Raw genomic sequence first — 15,006 nt, forward strand, 5'->3', positions numbered from 1 at the left:
AAAGGCCCCACTCCCCTTTCCCATCGGCTGGGTGCACCGCAACGCCGTCTGGCCAATGTCGACAAAAGACCACGACGTAGGAGGCAAGCGACGTAGCTCCCCGTGCATGCATGCATGCATGCTTGCTAACGTCGCACACCTACGTCGTAAGTGTAATACTTGCATTCTTGCTTTTTAGTCCTCGTCTCTCATTCCGTGCCATGGCACAACGTGGAACATCAAAAGTCCATACTATCCTTGCCGTCTCTTTTTATCAGTAAATTAACTGGCATGTCGGAAAGCGTCGCCAACAGGGCCAGGTCCGCACCCTCCTTATTGGGACGTTGCTGGGATGTGGGACACAGGGAAGTAGAACGGAAGCAGACGGGTAGGTACGACCAAGTGCAAACGGGATCCAGTCATACTGGACAAGGAATGAATAGCGACAAACAACGGATCAAAAATATGAAAGAGGCGTAGACCAGACTTGCGACGAGGCGTGACGTTTTGCATAGGCGGTTCTCTGTCATGGCAATGTTCCGCATCGTCGCAGCAAAGGCTAGTCTTCTGCGTCTCAGTCTCCCCCAACGTTCTGTGGCAACAAATGGTGGCTGAGCCTCGTTCTTTCCCTGTTCAGCGTGGTTCTGCACATGCACCTGCAGCAGGTTGCGTCACAAGTGTGTATTTTGGCATGGCCGCTCCTGCAGGCAGCGGTTTTGCGACAAGTTCTGAGCCAGTAGTAATCGCGCTGGAGCGGATAGGATCCTGCTACGTTTGACCCAGTATTTAGTATCCCATCACGCATACGACATACGCCAATACTAGCCAGGCACAGCCTTTCGGTCGGGGCAAGCGCCTGGAGAAAAGGCAATTGTGCACTGGAGAAATGCGCCATCCAGTAAACAAGAATGTGCATAGCGCGCCACTCTATATTTATCCCCTTTTTTTGGTCACTAAAGTTGTCCGGAAAGGCGCTATCGTGTTGGCTGCATCACACCTTTTGTTGAAGAGGTACAACAACGGTGCGAATGGTACTTGTTTTCCATATAAAACTGCACAATATCTTTGTACTTTAAGTACACCATCGCTTTGCCACCACCAATACACTCGCACCTTCCCCATTGCAGGCTCGCGTCGCCCTTTCCTCCTTCCCTTGCAGGTCTGTCCAGACTGTCACCAGCACCTTCCCAGTCTTCGTCTCTGCTGTCCAGGCTCTTGCCTATATCGCGGCTATGTAGTAGATGTCCCCCCCCCTTTTCGTAGTTTGTCGACTTCCCCATTCTTGTCTCCTTTTTTCTCAACTTTCTTCTTGCTTCACCTCACTTATTCTTTGTCGATCGACCACAGCCGCATGCCAGTCCGACCTTGAATGCCCAGCTGCCGTACGTGCGGCGTCACTCGTCGCAATCGCCATTGACCATGCTCAATACCCATCAGTTCCCCGTATCTTACATACTCGGACACTGTCGACTTGACGCATTGAACTAAACCTCGCCTAAAAAGAAAAGAAAAAAGTGGAAAGGAAACGAAAAATACTGGAACCGGTTAAGCCTCCTCTCCTCCGTTGGCGTCTGCTCCTACTGAGTACGGGTACTCAATCTGGTTTTTCCACATAGGCGTGTCTGTCGCTCCCACATCAACTAAACGGCCCACTTTGCTGCTGTCTCCAACAGCCAGAGTCGCAATATCGCGTCTAAAGACTGGTCAAATCTCTCGCCCGCCCTCACTATCTCGCTGTGGTTTTGAATCTCTCTCACACTCACACTCACTCTTTCTTTTTCTCTTCGTCGCGCCTCGGAAAGGACATTTCGCCTCCATCCCGTCCTTTCGCTTTGTCCGGTCTCTCTGAGATCTCTTCGACGGTTACCTCACCATATTTTATCTTTTCGAATTTTCGAATTCGTCTTTCGACTGTCGACTTTTGTTTTTCGTTCGGCCTCCTTTTTTTTGTGTCTCCTATTTGTTTCGCTTTCTTTGATTGTTGCGCGCCTGGTTGCTGCCCCCGACTTGTCTATCAACTCACTCGCTTTTGAACTCGACGACTCTCTTTCGCTTCTCTTACCCTGTCGCCCTCTTATCCCCTACTTCTTCGCACCCTTCTCTCTCGACTGTTTTCGACTACTCTTCTCGACCCCCATTGTCTTGAAACGCGAACATTGCCTTCTCCTGTGCGACCTCGTGCTGCAGTGCATGTGCATCTCGGCGGTGGACACGAATCGGAACACTGAATCCTCTCAAACCTCCGCCGACAAACAGTCTGTCGATCTGCATGACTGTGCGCTTTTCCTTACGTCGTCCCCTATCTACTCCGTGCCGTACACGTCGAATTGGTCGGCTTCCTTTTGCGTCCATGTGCTCGCTTTCGCCGACGCCGACTCCGTTTGATCTCTCTCACAACCTTCGGCGCCCGAGACGGCATAGATAAACTCTTTAACTCGGGTTTGATCCATTTGACAAGGGACACCTATAGCAGTGACGTCCCGAGCGCGTTTGCGCACGCCCTTTGAGGGCTCCTCTCTATCTCGCTTTCTCTCCCTCCGGTCGCCTTCTCACAACCGCCAACATGATTCGCCCCGCGACCCCATTGACGGTGATGCTCTTCGCGGCATTTGTGATGCTCCTCCTTTCCGTGCTATCTACGCCATTGATCAAAGGCGTCCCGCTCGGGTCTTTTAAGGGCTACAACTTTGGTGTCTTTGGTTACTGCCGTCCCGATGGCTCCTGCACTGGCGTCGAGCTGGGTTACGATACCTGTACGTTGTCTCCTTGCTAGTTTTCTCTTTGTCATTATTGATTATCACCGCCTCTCCCGTTGTGCACCTACTAACATGTCGCAGCATCCTTCTTCTCCTCTACGGAGTCGGCCACGTTCGACCTGCCAGGCTCGACACGCGCAACCTTGTCGACCGTCCTCGTGCTCCACCCTGTCGCCGCCTTCCTAACTTTGGTCATGTTGATCTTGGCCATCACCGCCCACTTCCACTCCGCTTCGCACTCCGCTCGCTACCTCCTCTTGGTTTTCATCATCAGCATCTTCACATTCCTTGCCGCCCTCCTGGCCTTCCTTATCGATATCTTGCTCTTCGTTCCCCACATGGCCTGGGGCACCTTCATCGTCCTGGCTGCTGTCATTCTCATCGGCCTCAGCAGCATCGTCGCCTGTGCCATGCGCCGTACCGTCGTAGGCCGCAAGTCGCGCCAGCGCCGCATCGCCGCTAACGCCGAGATGAGCGGTGAGAACTTTTACAACCGCCAGGCCCAAACCGCCGCCGCCGTCAACGCTGCCAATGCCAGCAGCGTCATGGCTGAGTCCCAGTCCCCGGCACCCCGCCAGCCCGCGCTGCCCCGAATTGGCGGACCCGGTAGCAACGGCGACTCCTTCGAGAAGGGGGACGCCGCCAGCAGCGACGAGCAGATCCCCCTTACCTCCCAACCCGCCCAGCTGTCCAACCGTTACTCGCAGCAGCGCAACCAGTATGGTGGCGGCAGTCCCGAGGCCATGATGATGTCGGGTGCCGCTGGTGCAGCTGCTGGTGCCGCAGTTGGTGCCGCGGCTGGCCAGCGTCGGTCGATTCAGCGCGATGCCTACGGCAATCCTCTGCCGTACGGCAGTAACCCGGCCAGCCCACCGCCCCAAGAGTACGGTGTGCGCCACGGTCCGTCGGTAGAGCGGATGAACAACATGTCTCCCGGACAAAGAGGTCGCGGTGGAGGACCTGGCCCTGGCTATCGTGGTGGCCGCGGCGGCGGCCCGGGCTATAGCCCGTACGGTCCTGGTCCTGGTGGTCGTGGGGGCTACGGTCCACCGGGTGGACGTGGTGGGTACGGTGGTCCTCCGCCAAATGGCAGAGGTAGAGGTGGATATGGCGGTCGCGGTGGCTACGCAGGCCCCGGCCGTGGCCGGACACCACCTCCGGGCTACCGGTATGACCAGGCCGAGGCCTACAGTGGTGGCACGCGAGGCTCCCCGGGCCCCAATGGCTACTACGGCAACCCTTCTGGGACAAGCTTAAACGATGGCGGCATGGGTGGCGGCAATGGCTACACTGCCTACCGCAATGAGATTCCTTCGTCCACATCTGGCGATCTGCCGCGCGCAGAATCCCCGCCGCCGCTACCAGATAACATTGGTGTCGCAAACGTCAGCGCCGCCAGCCCACGGGACCAGGCTGTTGAGATGGATGCGACCACGCCTCAACCGCAACACCAGCAGGTGAGCCGCTTTGCCGAGGCTGACGACGACATTGCGGGCATGGTGAGCCTGCAACAAGGGCGGACATCTCAGGTCAGCGAGGCGGGGAGTACTGGTCAGTACTTGCCCCCACGCGCTGCCTGGAAAGCACAAAATGGTAGTGCCGCCAACTCGCCAGTGCATGGAGCCTCGGAGCTCCCCGAGGACCGGCCAGCCACTTCAGAGGCTTACATCGAGGATGTTGACCCGCGCTTCGCTGAACCGCAGCAGAGCGGTCTGGCTGCCCAGCCTCGCAAGAACCTGCAGCCGCTAGCCATGAACGCCAACAACAACTCCTACGAAGACATGCCTCAGGGCTCCCGGAGCCCAGCCGAGTCTGAGCGGTCGACTTTCACCTCCATCTCCCAGCGCGGCATCAACCCGCGCTGGAACCCACCACCACCAAACCTGATGCCCGGATACGGCGGCGGTATGGGCGGCATAGTCCCGCGCCGGCCAGTGCGTGACACCAACGAGACTCTACTGAACAGCAATCCGGACTTTTCATTGCGCGCCGGAGGTCGACGGCCACCAGGCGGGCCCCAAGGGCCCAGCACAAGCACCTCCGGCGGTACCAGCGGCATGATCCCTGGTAGTGCATACCCTGCGCTGTAGTAAAGCAAAGAGGTCTGCTAAATCTCGACTATACATAATAGCTTTCTTACCCTTCCATTTTTTACGTTTTCGCTTCGTCATCTTAGTTTTTGACTGTATACCACTTTTTGTCTGCATACTTTGGTTAGGCAGACCTTTTTCTACCGTCTCTCTCGTTAGAAGCATTACCTTTTTGATACTTTTGTTTCTTTTCTCTTCTTTTTGTCACCGACCTTGGGCCTTGGGTTCTCAGACATTTTAATTGCACCGGGATTAAAAATACCTTTATTGCATTTCTTCTTGTCTCTTTCCTTTTGTCTCTTTCGTTGCTTGAGTCCCTTCATCCGTGCTTCGTTTATCTGTTTTCTACTTTCTCTCCATGGTTGTGCTTACATATGTCCATGTCCGTGTCCCATCTTCCCCCCCCCCAATTTTGTCCTTGTCTACTTGTACTTTAAGATGGATAGGATGTATGTGCCTCTTTCGACAAAAAAGCTAGTTGGTAGTTGGTATGACATAAGTATTACCACCAAGCCAGCTAGTTGTGAAAGAAAGGGACGGATGGACATACAAAGGGTGGTACTTGTAGTTTATATATATATACATATACATAGGATTAAGCAACGAAGAAGCTTGCACAAATTAAAATGCTACATCAACAACGTCTCTGTCAAATGCTTCGTGGACTGTGCCGGGTCATTGTTTTTTTTTTTTGGATTATTTTGTGAACAAAGTACTAAGCAAACTGGTGTGAGCTAAACAAACGAAACCGTCCGAGAACTATGCGATGTTGAATGCGTCATTTGGCTGGCTTGACAAAACAGAAGAAAAAAGAAAGAAGGAAAACTGTAAAAGGTATTGGCACAGGGGCTTGCAATGCAAGATACCGAGAGACCATCCTCCCCATCTGACGTCGAAACTGTAGGTTTCCTAGATTCCCAGCGACAATCAAATGGGCTAGCTCTTGAACGAGGACATATGGACTACTGGTGGACGTATGCTACCAAGCATCTGTGGGGAAATAGAGGAAGCGAGAAGTGAACAAAGGGACAACCGAACCGAAATCGAAATTCGTAAGGCACCTCCACATTCTCGTACTTGTTCCTCAGGCGCCCTGTGTGATTCAAAGACTAGCCTTGTTGTCTTGCGCACTCCAGAGGCTCCTCAAAGTGTAAGGGTCATATGGGTAAGGCCAAGATGGATGAGTGATATTCGGTGCAAGCAAGCAGAAAAGTCATAAAACCTGGTATAGGGTAAAGCAGATCACATATTGTTGTTGCTACTAAAGGCATGCCAACAAAGGATGGATGATGGAATGTGGGCAGCGGCGAAAGGTGAACGAAAAGTCAAAATTGCAAAACCAAACAAAGAAAAGATGATCATTGTAAAAAAAAGGGGGGGGGGAGGGTAAAAAACAATCAATGGTCGAACGAATGACCATCTTGAAAAGAACCAGATGTCGAAATATAAAGCAAAGTAAGGTGTTGAACCTTGAAAGCCATGTGGCTGAATGCTTGTCGCACAATACTTCATGTGTTGCCTCCCTCGGCACTTTTGCCTCTCTCGTCCGCCTAGCTGTCTGCCGTAAAGGGAATAAAGGTAGGGTGTCGAGCAGATTCGCACGATATGATTGGCCGAATGGAACTACATAGTTAGCAAGTGTTCTTCATCGCGAAAAGTAAACGGATCAAGACGTGACAGAGACTTACATACACAAAGCCTACACCACTATCAGGCTGCATGTCTGGTTTCCGGGAGACTCAGTCCAAATCATCTCTGTCATGCGGGTACCTGACCTCTTCGAAATACCCGTATTGGCCGATTTGGGTCCGCGTCCCCCAAACTGGTCTGTTATAATCTGCAGAATGCTGCTGTTCACCAGAGACGATGCCACTTGCAGAGTTTTTCCAGGGTTCAGCCGTAGCTGACAATTGTGGATGGGTCACAGATGGTTGCTGACGAGTTGTGGTGCTTGATTGCCCTTGGTGCATAGCCGTAGCCGGTCGCTGAGTGCTGTGGAACGGTCGATAAGACGACATGTAAGAGTCGACATAGAACTCGTCGTCGCCTTCCCACGGCTCCTGTGACGCAAGTCTGGGCGGTAAGACCTGTAGACGACTCGCTGTGGACTGCTCAATTGACTGGGGAAGGGTACAATTTTGCAAGTCACTTCCATCCAGTGTGACCTGCCGGCTATATCTAGTGGGCCGTGAGTCTGCATGGTTCGTTTCCTGAACTAAGGTGTTGGAAGTTTGGAAAAGTTGTGGCGACGGCACAGAGACTTGCTGCGCCGCAGCACTTTGCTGCATCTGACGGATCTGCTCCTCTTGGGGTAGCTGTTGTGTCTGGCGAAGCTGCTCGGCCTGTGCCAGCTGCTGTTCAAGGGCAAGTGCCGGGACTTGAGCCTGTTCTAGCTTCCGAGCCTGGGACTCAGTTTCGGCCTTCCTCAAGGTTGATTGCTGTGCTTGAACCTGTGCTTCAACAAGCTGTTTCTTCGCTTGCTCTTCCTGACGCATCCGCAAGAAGTCGCCCGGTTCGAACGTAGGGTGCGGTACGCCCGTGGACGGTGAAACAAGCGGTAGGCTGTGGTGCTGACCTTGCCCATATTCAGATGTGTGTTCCCAGTAGGATTGAGCAAGGGAGACTGTCGGAACTGGTTGCATGGCCGCTTGGCGTGGAGTTAAAATGGGAGCGAGCAGAACGTGGCCGTTTTCCGCACATTCCTCGACATTTGCCTCGGTGTTACGGAAATAGTTGGACATACCTAGCAGCGGCTCTCCGTGGACACAATTTTGGCCAAATCTAGGACACATGTTGTAGTTGACGATGCCGTAAAGACCGCTGCCAAACCGGAAATTTTTGATGCGCTCGTCATGGTACTGACGATCAGCAGAAGCCTCCGGGGACTCGAAGTTTGAACTTGGTCCGCCGTTGCAACAATTCTGGAAATTGTTGCTGGCAGTATAGTCTGTCCCGGCTTCATCTCGGAACGGGCTCTCAGAAACACCACTGAGTCCAACGCTTGCTGTGGTCTCTCCGCCTTTCAGATGATTACTCTTACCATTATAGCCGTCACCAGCAGCGCTGCCATCTAAATCAAGGTGCCGTCTCTTCTCCATTGAGCTCGAGGGGGTGCTTACCGCGTGCTTCGATGGGCGGTTGGGATCAAATGTCGGATCCTGCCTCTCGCTGTCATCCAAAAGCTGCTGACGGGGAGGCTGGTACCCGCTCGCCAAGCGCGGGTTTCCGTGAGTGGATGGTCTTACAGGAAGACTGGCTGTGCCTTGCACAAAAAGGTTGTTTCTGCGGGCCTTAGAGGCTTCTCTGCCCATATCCGAATCCAAACCTGTGGTGTTCGCACGTGTAACTGTTCCAGACAAGAAGTGTTGTTTGCCGTCCTTGTGCTCATTTTGAGCAAGAATCACTTGACTTCTCGGAGCCGACCAAGGCTCGGAATCATCAGATGTGGTTAAGTCAATTACCTCCGGAAGACAAAACTTGGACAGAACGTGGCCGGAACTATCCAAATCAGGTGCCATTGGATGCGGCGACTCGGCCACGGTTTGGGCGGCCACATCGCTTTCAGAAGCATAGTCACTTTCAGAAACAGCAAGTGGGCATGTTTGCATGGAATGGCTTCCCATGTCATCGTCAGCATGTTCTTGGGCGCCACGAACTTGGTCTTCAGTATAGGACAATCTGGTCTCGTTATTGACTGTGGCGGTAAGAAGAGCTTGGGACTCGAGCTGCATGAGCTGTGGGTCAATCATGGCGTTGCCTCCAGAAAACTCATCACGTCCGGCCGCGAGATGAGCCGAGCCGAACTGCACCTGGTGCAGCAAATACTCATCCGAAGGTTCCGGGGCCGTAACAATGATGGCCGGCACTGAGGGTGTCAAGACGTTGCGAATTGCTCCATCGTATGGCACATCCTCATATACCGTGGCAGGCTGGAAGCGCGAAATGGGACGCATGCCTGGTTCGACTTGCTCACGACCTCTTAGGACGAGCCAGTTGGTGCTGCCAGGCTGACAAAGTGAGCCTGTCTCTGCAACGTCCGATTCCACTGCAGCTGAGCGGGACTGTAAGATAGGTCTTGTCGCTGTGCGGTATGAATCACCGTATGCCTCACCCAGAGGACGGTACTTGGATCTCATGTCTTCTAAAGTATGGACCGAGTCCTCTGCAGTTACATGTGGTGAAGTCTGTTGGTTGAAGGGGCTTGTAGCAAGGTGAGAGCTCTGGAGTCTCCGATGCTCAGGAATGAGTGGTCGGGAGGTGGTTGCTTTATTGCTGGCAATCAAGTTACGAAGTTGTTCGTACGGTCGGATGGGACGCCGGTACACCTCAGTGTAATGTCCCTCGGGGAAGAGGATAGGCCTAGTGACAAAATGACAACATGTTAGATCAATGGCCTTTATAAAACATGTCAACCGAACAAAGAAATGAGGCAAAAAAAAAAAACATCGGGATGGGAACTAGAACAAAATACAGGGGAAGGAAAGGGACGAAAACGCCGATTATAATCTGACGAAAACTGAGGGTGGTGTCAAATTGTCGAAAGTAAACAAGAGAAAAGAAGACAAAGACAACAGACGCATAGTTTCCATTTACAGGAACTTTGTGGCCTTGGGCTGTGTGTTTTCGCAGCAGTATCGGGAAAGGGAGGCAGCAGTTGTATTTTGGCAACCAAAAACAGGACGTGAAAGCCAATGATGCACAAAGTGGTCATAGGAGCATTGCGAGACCATCCGTGGGACTATTTCAATGAAATTGGCTTTGCCATACTCTCCAGATTCTGAAGTATATGCAGAGAGATATTTTGTAAATTTATACGTCTTTTGTGTCGAGGTACAGACAAATATGTTGGCCCGATTCAGGGGGAAATTTCACGAAGAGAAAAATGGGATCGGTTGATGCTGCATGGTGAGATCAAAACTTATCGCACAGATTCAAAAATTGTATCTGCATTATGGCAAGAAGCAGTAAAAGAAAATGGCATAGTTTTTATCAACGTTGAAAAAGACGACAAGACATAGGAGTCTTACGTGTGATACGTACCCAATTTGAAAACGGGGCTGCCAACCGACAAGATAGGTTTGAAACCGACCCTCAACACGAACAGTGCTGTGGTCTGCACACGGTGGCGAAATAAAAGCAAATTCGAAACCCTGTAAGGTTTCGTCTTCGCTCATATTCGAGAGAGCCCGGTAGGTTGCGAAGTGCTTTCGGAGATGGTGCAAAGTGGTGATACAAGTCGTGGTTGCAAATTTTAGCCGCAGAACACGACAGGCAGTGCATATAGAAGGGGTGGCAGGACACCAGGTATGTGAATAGGATAACGAAACAATGATACAATGATGACGATGACGAGAAATCAAAGGAGTGGTTGGAGAGAGAAAAGGATCGGCAACATAGAGAGGTAACGCAGAAAAGGAGAAAGGGGCGAGAAACAAAGCCGGAAGAAACGGAACGACAATGTGGAAGGATGTACGTGTCACCAATAATGGAAAGAGCGGTCCTCGTAAATCGTCTAATGGGTCAAGTCGAGGCAAGTACGTTCTATGGCCACGAAAATGGAAGGGGCCTAACCAAAAATGTTATCTAATGTCACCATGTGTCCGATAGCCAGCAGGACGTGAGAGAACAAAACAGGAAAGAGTGAGACGAGCTTGAAAGAGCGCACCTTCCTCAACGTCAATGCTGTGATGTACCTGCCGTGACATGCATCTGAGCCATTGAAGCAGTCGACAGCCATTCAGTCCGGCGTCATGAGCCCTCGGAATGCACCTTCCACCGGAGACTGGCCTCTACGCTGTCAGACCGGCGACCGTTGTACTGCGTTCCTCTATCTGCCGTGAATGCACGCATAGTGGAAGCGAAGGACTCAGAGTCATGGCGATTCTGTATTTGCAGACTGAAGCCGCGCTCCTTCGGCAGGTGGATATGCCGTGCCAATGGAGAAGGGCTGTGGAGTGCACTGTTTAGGCCCAGTGGCCATAGCATGGCCCATAATCGCGCGTTCCCGAGGCTGTTTTGAAGCCTATTGAATTGAAGTATACTGTAGAACAATTCGACGCGTGAAGTGCGGAGGACAAAATCAGCAGGACCCAGCATTGGAAAGGAAACTGAAGCCGGCAGTATCAAAATCGAGTGGGTAAGACGGATGGGCCGATGGATAGTAGATATTGAGTACTGCACACAAGGTGCAGAGCCGATGGCTCTCGCTAAACTACAAGATAGAAAACATCAGGAGAGGCAAAAAGGCCACACAACACCGGCACGCCGCGTGAGCCGCTCATTCCCGTTTTCGTTTTGTTGCCATGATCGATAGCAATATTGCGATGCTGGTAGTACAGGTATCGAGTGGATTCACACCTTATGAAGTTGTCGACGTCTAGAATCACTGACACAGCCATTGGAGCAGTGAACAGTCATATAGCCGCGACCTGACGGGATGGCCAAACGGGCTTCCCGGAAAACAAACAGAGAGCAGCGAAGCCGTCCGGTATACGTCCAACGACCATAGAGCAGAGGACGTAGCTACAGCTTGCAAGCAAACCCTGCTCTCATAAGCATCCTCACAAAAGCCACCGGCTTTGTGGATGTAGGCGATTTGCCGGTGCCACCCTGGCAAAACCGCGTTTCATGGTTCGCATTCAGTTCTTTTTCAGACAGGAAAGGGTTGATCCGTACTTTCTTCTCTGCATCTGTTTTTTCGAGTGCCGTCGTAAGTATTTACAATACAAGGCAGTATCGAACTTATGTTCGCCGTTGCACATACATGAAGCATTCGATTCAAAAAGCTGCTACCTTGTCGCCAGCGAGTACGACATACTTTGATTGTGGCTAGTGAAATGTGGCGCTCTAAATTTTGGCCACTTGCTTCAGTGACCCTAATAATGGCTTCAGCCTGCCGCACTAATGTGCACGTGACTCTCGAATCGGTGTGCAGCTTCCCCCCAATGTGAGGCAAGTGGGGCAAGGGGGAATTTGGCATACGTCGCGATATCCCTATTCTCAGCTTGCAGATGTGTCCCCTCGCAACCTCCCACCGACTTCCATCGCTTCTACCACCCCATCCTGTCCACCCATTGCCGCCATTTTGCCGTCCACAATGAACTACGGCAAGAGGGACGAGGATGCCGACGGCAGCCTCGTGCGCGTTGACCGCACGCAGGTCTTCCAAGAAGGTCAGTTCAGTTGTCTGCCAAGTCCGGGAATAGCTTCATGTTTACTCGGGAAAAGGCAGCGGGCATCCCAATGATCCTCCGCTCGCCAGGCCATACTGACACCCGTCTTTTGTTCCCTCTCTCCAGCTCGTCTTTTCAACCGCTCCCCCATCCAACCGCGCCAATGCCGCATCCTGCTCACCAAGATCGCCCTGCTGCTCTACACCGGCGAGCGTTTCCCGACGACCGAGGCCACGGAGCTGTTCTTTGGCATCTCGAAGCTGTTCCAGAACAAGGATGCCAGCCTGCGCCAGATGGTCCACCTTGTCATCAAGGAGCTCGCCCACTCGGCCGAGGACATCATCATGGTCACTAGCACGATCATGAAGGACACCGGCGGCAGCGGCGACTTCATCTACCGGCCCAACGCCATCCGCGCGCTCTGCCGTATCATCGACGCCACCACCGTCCAGTCCATCGAGCGTGTCATCAAGACGGCCATTGTCGACCGCACCCCCTCCGTGTCGTCGGCCGCCCTGATCTCGTCCTACCACCTGCTGCCCATTGCCCGCGACGTGGTCCGCCGCTGGCAGAGCGAGACCCAGGAGGCCGCCGCCAACACCAAGGGCTCCGGCGGCTTCTCGCTCGGCTTCTCGTCGTCGAACGCGGCCCCGGTCAACAGCTCGTCCATGACCCAGTACCACGCTATCGGCCTGCTGTACCAGATGCGCATGCACGACAAGATGGCTCTCGTCAAGATGGTCAAGCAGTTTGGCGCCGCTGGCGCCGTCAAGAGCCCTGCGGCGGTTGTACTGCTCGTGCGCCTCGCTGCCCAGCTCGCCGAGGAGGACCCCACACTGCGCCCGTCCATGGTGCAGCTGCTCGACGGCTGGCTGCGCCACAAGAGTGAGATGGTCAACTTCGAGGCGGCCAAGGCCATCTGCGACCTGCGCGACGTGACCGACGCCGAGGTCTCGCAGGCCGTGCACGTTTTGCAGCTGTTCCTGACGTCGCCGCGCGCTGTCACCAAGTTTGCGGCCCTGCGCATCTTGCACAACTTTGCCTCGTTCAAGCCCCAGGCCGTGCACGTGTGCAACCCGGACATTGAGCTGCTCATCTCCAACAGCAACCGGTCGATTGCCACGTTTGCCATTACGACGCTGCTCAAGACCGGCAACGAGGCCAGTGTCGACCGCCTGATGAAGCAGATTAGTGGGTTCATGTCCGAGATCACCGATGAGTTCAAGATCACCATTGTCGAGGCCATCCGCACATTGTGCCTCAAGTTCCCCAGCAAGCAGGCTGGCATGCTCACCTTCCTCAGCGGCATTCTGCGCGATGAGGGCGGCTACGAGTTTAAGCGCGCCGTCGTCGAGAGCATGTTTGATCTGATTAAGTTTGTACCGGACTCCAAAGAGGACGCCCTGGCACACCTCTGCGAATTCATCGAGGACTGCGAGTTCACGAAGCTGGCCGTCCGCATCCTGCATCTGCTGGGTATCGAGGGCCCCAAGACCTCGCAGCCGACCAAGTACATCCGCTACATCTACAACCGGGTCGTGCTCGAGAACGCCATTGTGCGTGCGGCGGCTGTGACGGCCCTGGCCAAGTTCGGTGTCGCCCAAAAGGACCCCGAAGTCAAGAAGAGCGTGCAGGTGCTCCTCTCGCGCTGCTTGGACGACGTCGACGACGAGGTCCGCGACCGTGCCACTCTGAGCCTCCGGTTAATGGAAGAGCCGGACGAGCTGTCGACGCGCTTTGTTAAGAACGGTATGTTTTGTAGAAGAAGAAAAAAAAAAAAGAAAAAAAAAAACAGCGACTGACTTTTACAGAAAACATGTACTCCCTGTCCTACTTTGAGCACCAGCTCATCACATACGTCACGGCCGACGACAAAGAAACCTTTGCCGCGCCGTTTGACGTCTCCACGATCCCTGTCGTCACACGCGAGCAGGCCGACGCCGAGGACCGGACAAAGAAGCTCACGGCAACGGCCCCGACGCTCAAGGCTCCCAAGCTCGGCCCGAGCAAGACGCCCGCGACGGGCGCCGAGGCTGCCGCCACCGCGTCGGCTCAGGCCCAGAAGTACGCGCAGGAGCTGCTTCAGATCCCCGAGATGAAGGAGTTTGGCGCCGTGCTCAAGTCGTCGCCTGTCATCGAGCTGACCGAGGCGGAGACCGAGTACGTCGTCAGCGTCGTCAAGCACATCTTCAAGGAACACATTGTGCTGCAGTACGAGGTCAAGAACACGCTCCCCGAGACCGTCCTGGAGAACGTGTCGGTGGTGGCCACGCCGTCCGACGACGAGGAGGTCGAGGAGGTGTTCATCCTGCAGGCCGAGCGCCTGGCCACCGACGAGCCGGGCAAGGTGTACGTGGCGCTGCGCAAGCTGGGCGGTGCGGACGCGCTGCCGACGAGCAGCTTCTCCAACGTGCTCAAGTTCACCAGCAAGGAGATCGACCCGACGACGGGCGAGCCCGAGGAGACTGGCTACGACGACGAGTACGAGGTGTCCGAGTTCGAGCTGGCCGGCAGCGACTACGTCATCCCGACGTTTGCCAGCAATTTTGCTCACCTGTGGGAGCAGATTGGCGCGTCGGGCGAGGAGTGTGAGGAGACGTTGCAGCTCAGCGGCGTGAAGAGCATTGCTGGTAGGTTTATGCCGTCTTTCCTATCCCATCTTCCCCCCACAGCCACCCCGACTTTATCGCATGTCCTTACATTAAATTAACCCCCATTCAAGACGCAACAGAGCAACTCGCCAAGACGCTGTCGCTGCAGCCGCTCGAGGGCACCGACATTCCGATGAGCCAGACAACGCACACGCTCAAGCTGCTGGGCAAGACAGTCAACGGCGGCCGCGTCGTTGCCAACGTCCGCATGGCCTACTCTTCCAAGTCGGGCGTGACCACCAAGGTGACGGTCCGCAGCGAGGAGGAGGGTGTGTCGGCTCTTGTTGTCGCCGCCCTCGGCTAATGGTAAATATCGAGTCGGGGCGTGTTGCGACTGGTCGCTGTCGGTTTGTGCCTT

The 15,006-nt window shown here is 54.0% G+C and overlaps 3 protein-coding genes across 3 annotated transcripts; 2 read left to right on the top strand and 1 right to left on the bottom strand.

Moving 5' to 3' along the window:
• Window positions 1–2,542: 2,542 nt before the first annotated feature.
• SPBR_05673 (pH signal transduction protein) lies at window positions 2,543–4,825 on the top strand (the record flags this gene model as incomplete). Its single annotated transcript, XM_040763936.1, has 2 exons — window positions 2,543–2,732; window positions 2,817–4,825. The coding sequence occupies 2 exons, from the start codon at window positions 2,543–2,545 to the stop codon at window positions 4,823–4,825; spliced, it is 2,199 nt and encodes a 732-aa protein (XP_040622649.1).
• A 1,893-nt stretch (window positions 4,826–6,718) lies between these two features.
• Window positions 6,719–8,778, bottom strand: SPBR_05708 (uncharacterized protein; the record flags this gene model as incomplete). Its single annotated transcript, XM_040763971.1, has 2 exons — window positions 6,719–6,817; window positions 7,081–8,778. The coding sequence occupies 2 exons, from the start codon at window positions 8,776–8,778 to the stop codon at window positions 6,719–6,721; spliced, it is 1,797 nt and encodes a 598-aa protein (XP_040622650.1).
• A 3,143-nt stretch (window positions 8,779–11,921) lies between these two features.
• Window positions 11,922–14,952, top strand: SPBR_05577 (uncharacterized protein; the record flags this gene model as incomplete). The annotated part of the gene is made up of 4 exons (XM_040763840.1): window positions 11,922–11,997; window positions 12,124–13,746; window positions 13,809–14,627; window positions 14,729–14,952. The coding sequence occupies 4 exons, from the start codon at window positions 11,922–11,924 to the stop codon at window positions 14,950–14,952; spliced, it is 2,742 nt and encodes a 913-aa protein (XP_040622651.1).
• Window positions 14,953–15,006: the final 54 nt, after the last annotated feature.

This window comes from Sporothrix brasiliensis, assembly GCF_000820605.1.
Source record: "Sporothrix brasiliensis 5110 chromosome Unknown Cont15, whole genome shotgun sequence".
Taxonomy (NCBI): domain Eukaryota; kingdom Fungi; phylum Ascomycota; class Sordariomycetes; order Ophiostomatales; family Ophiostomataceae; genus Sporothrix; species Sporothrix brasiliensis.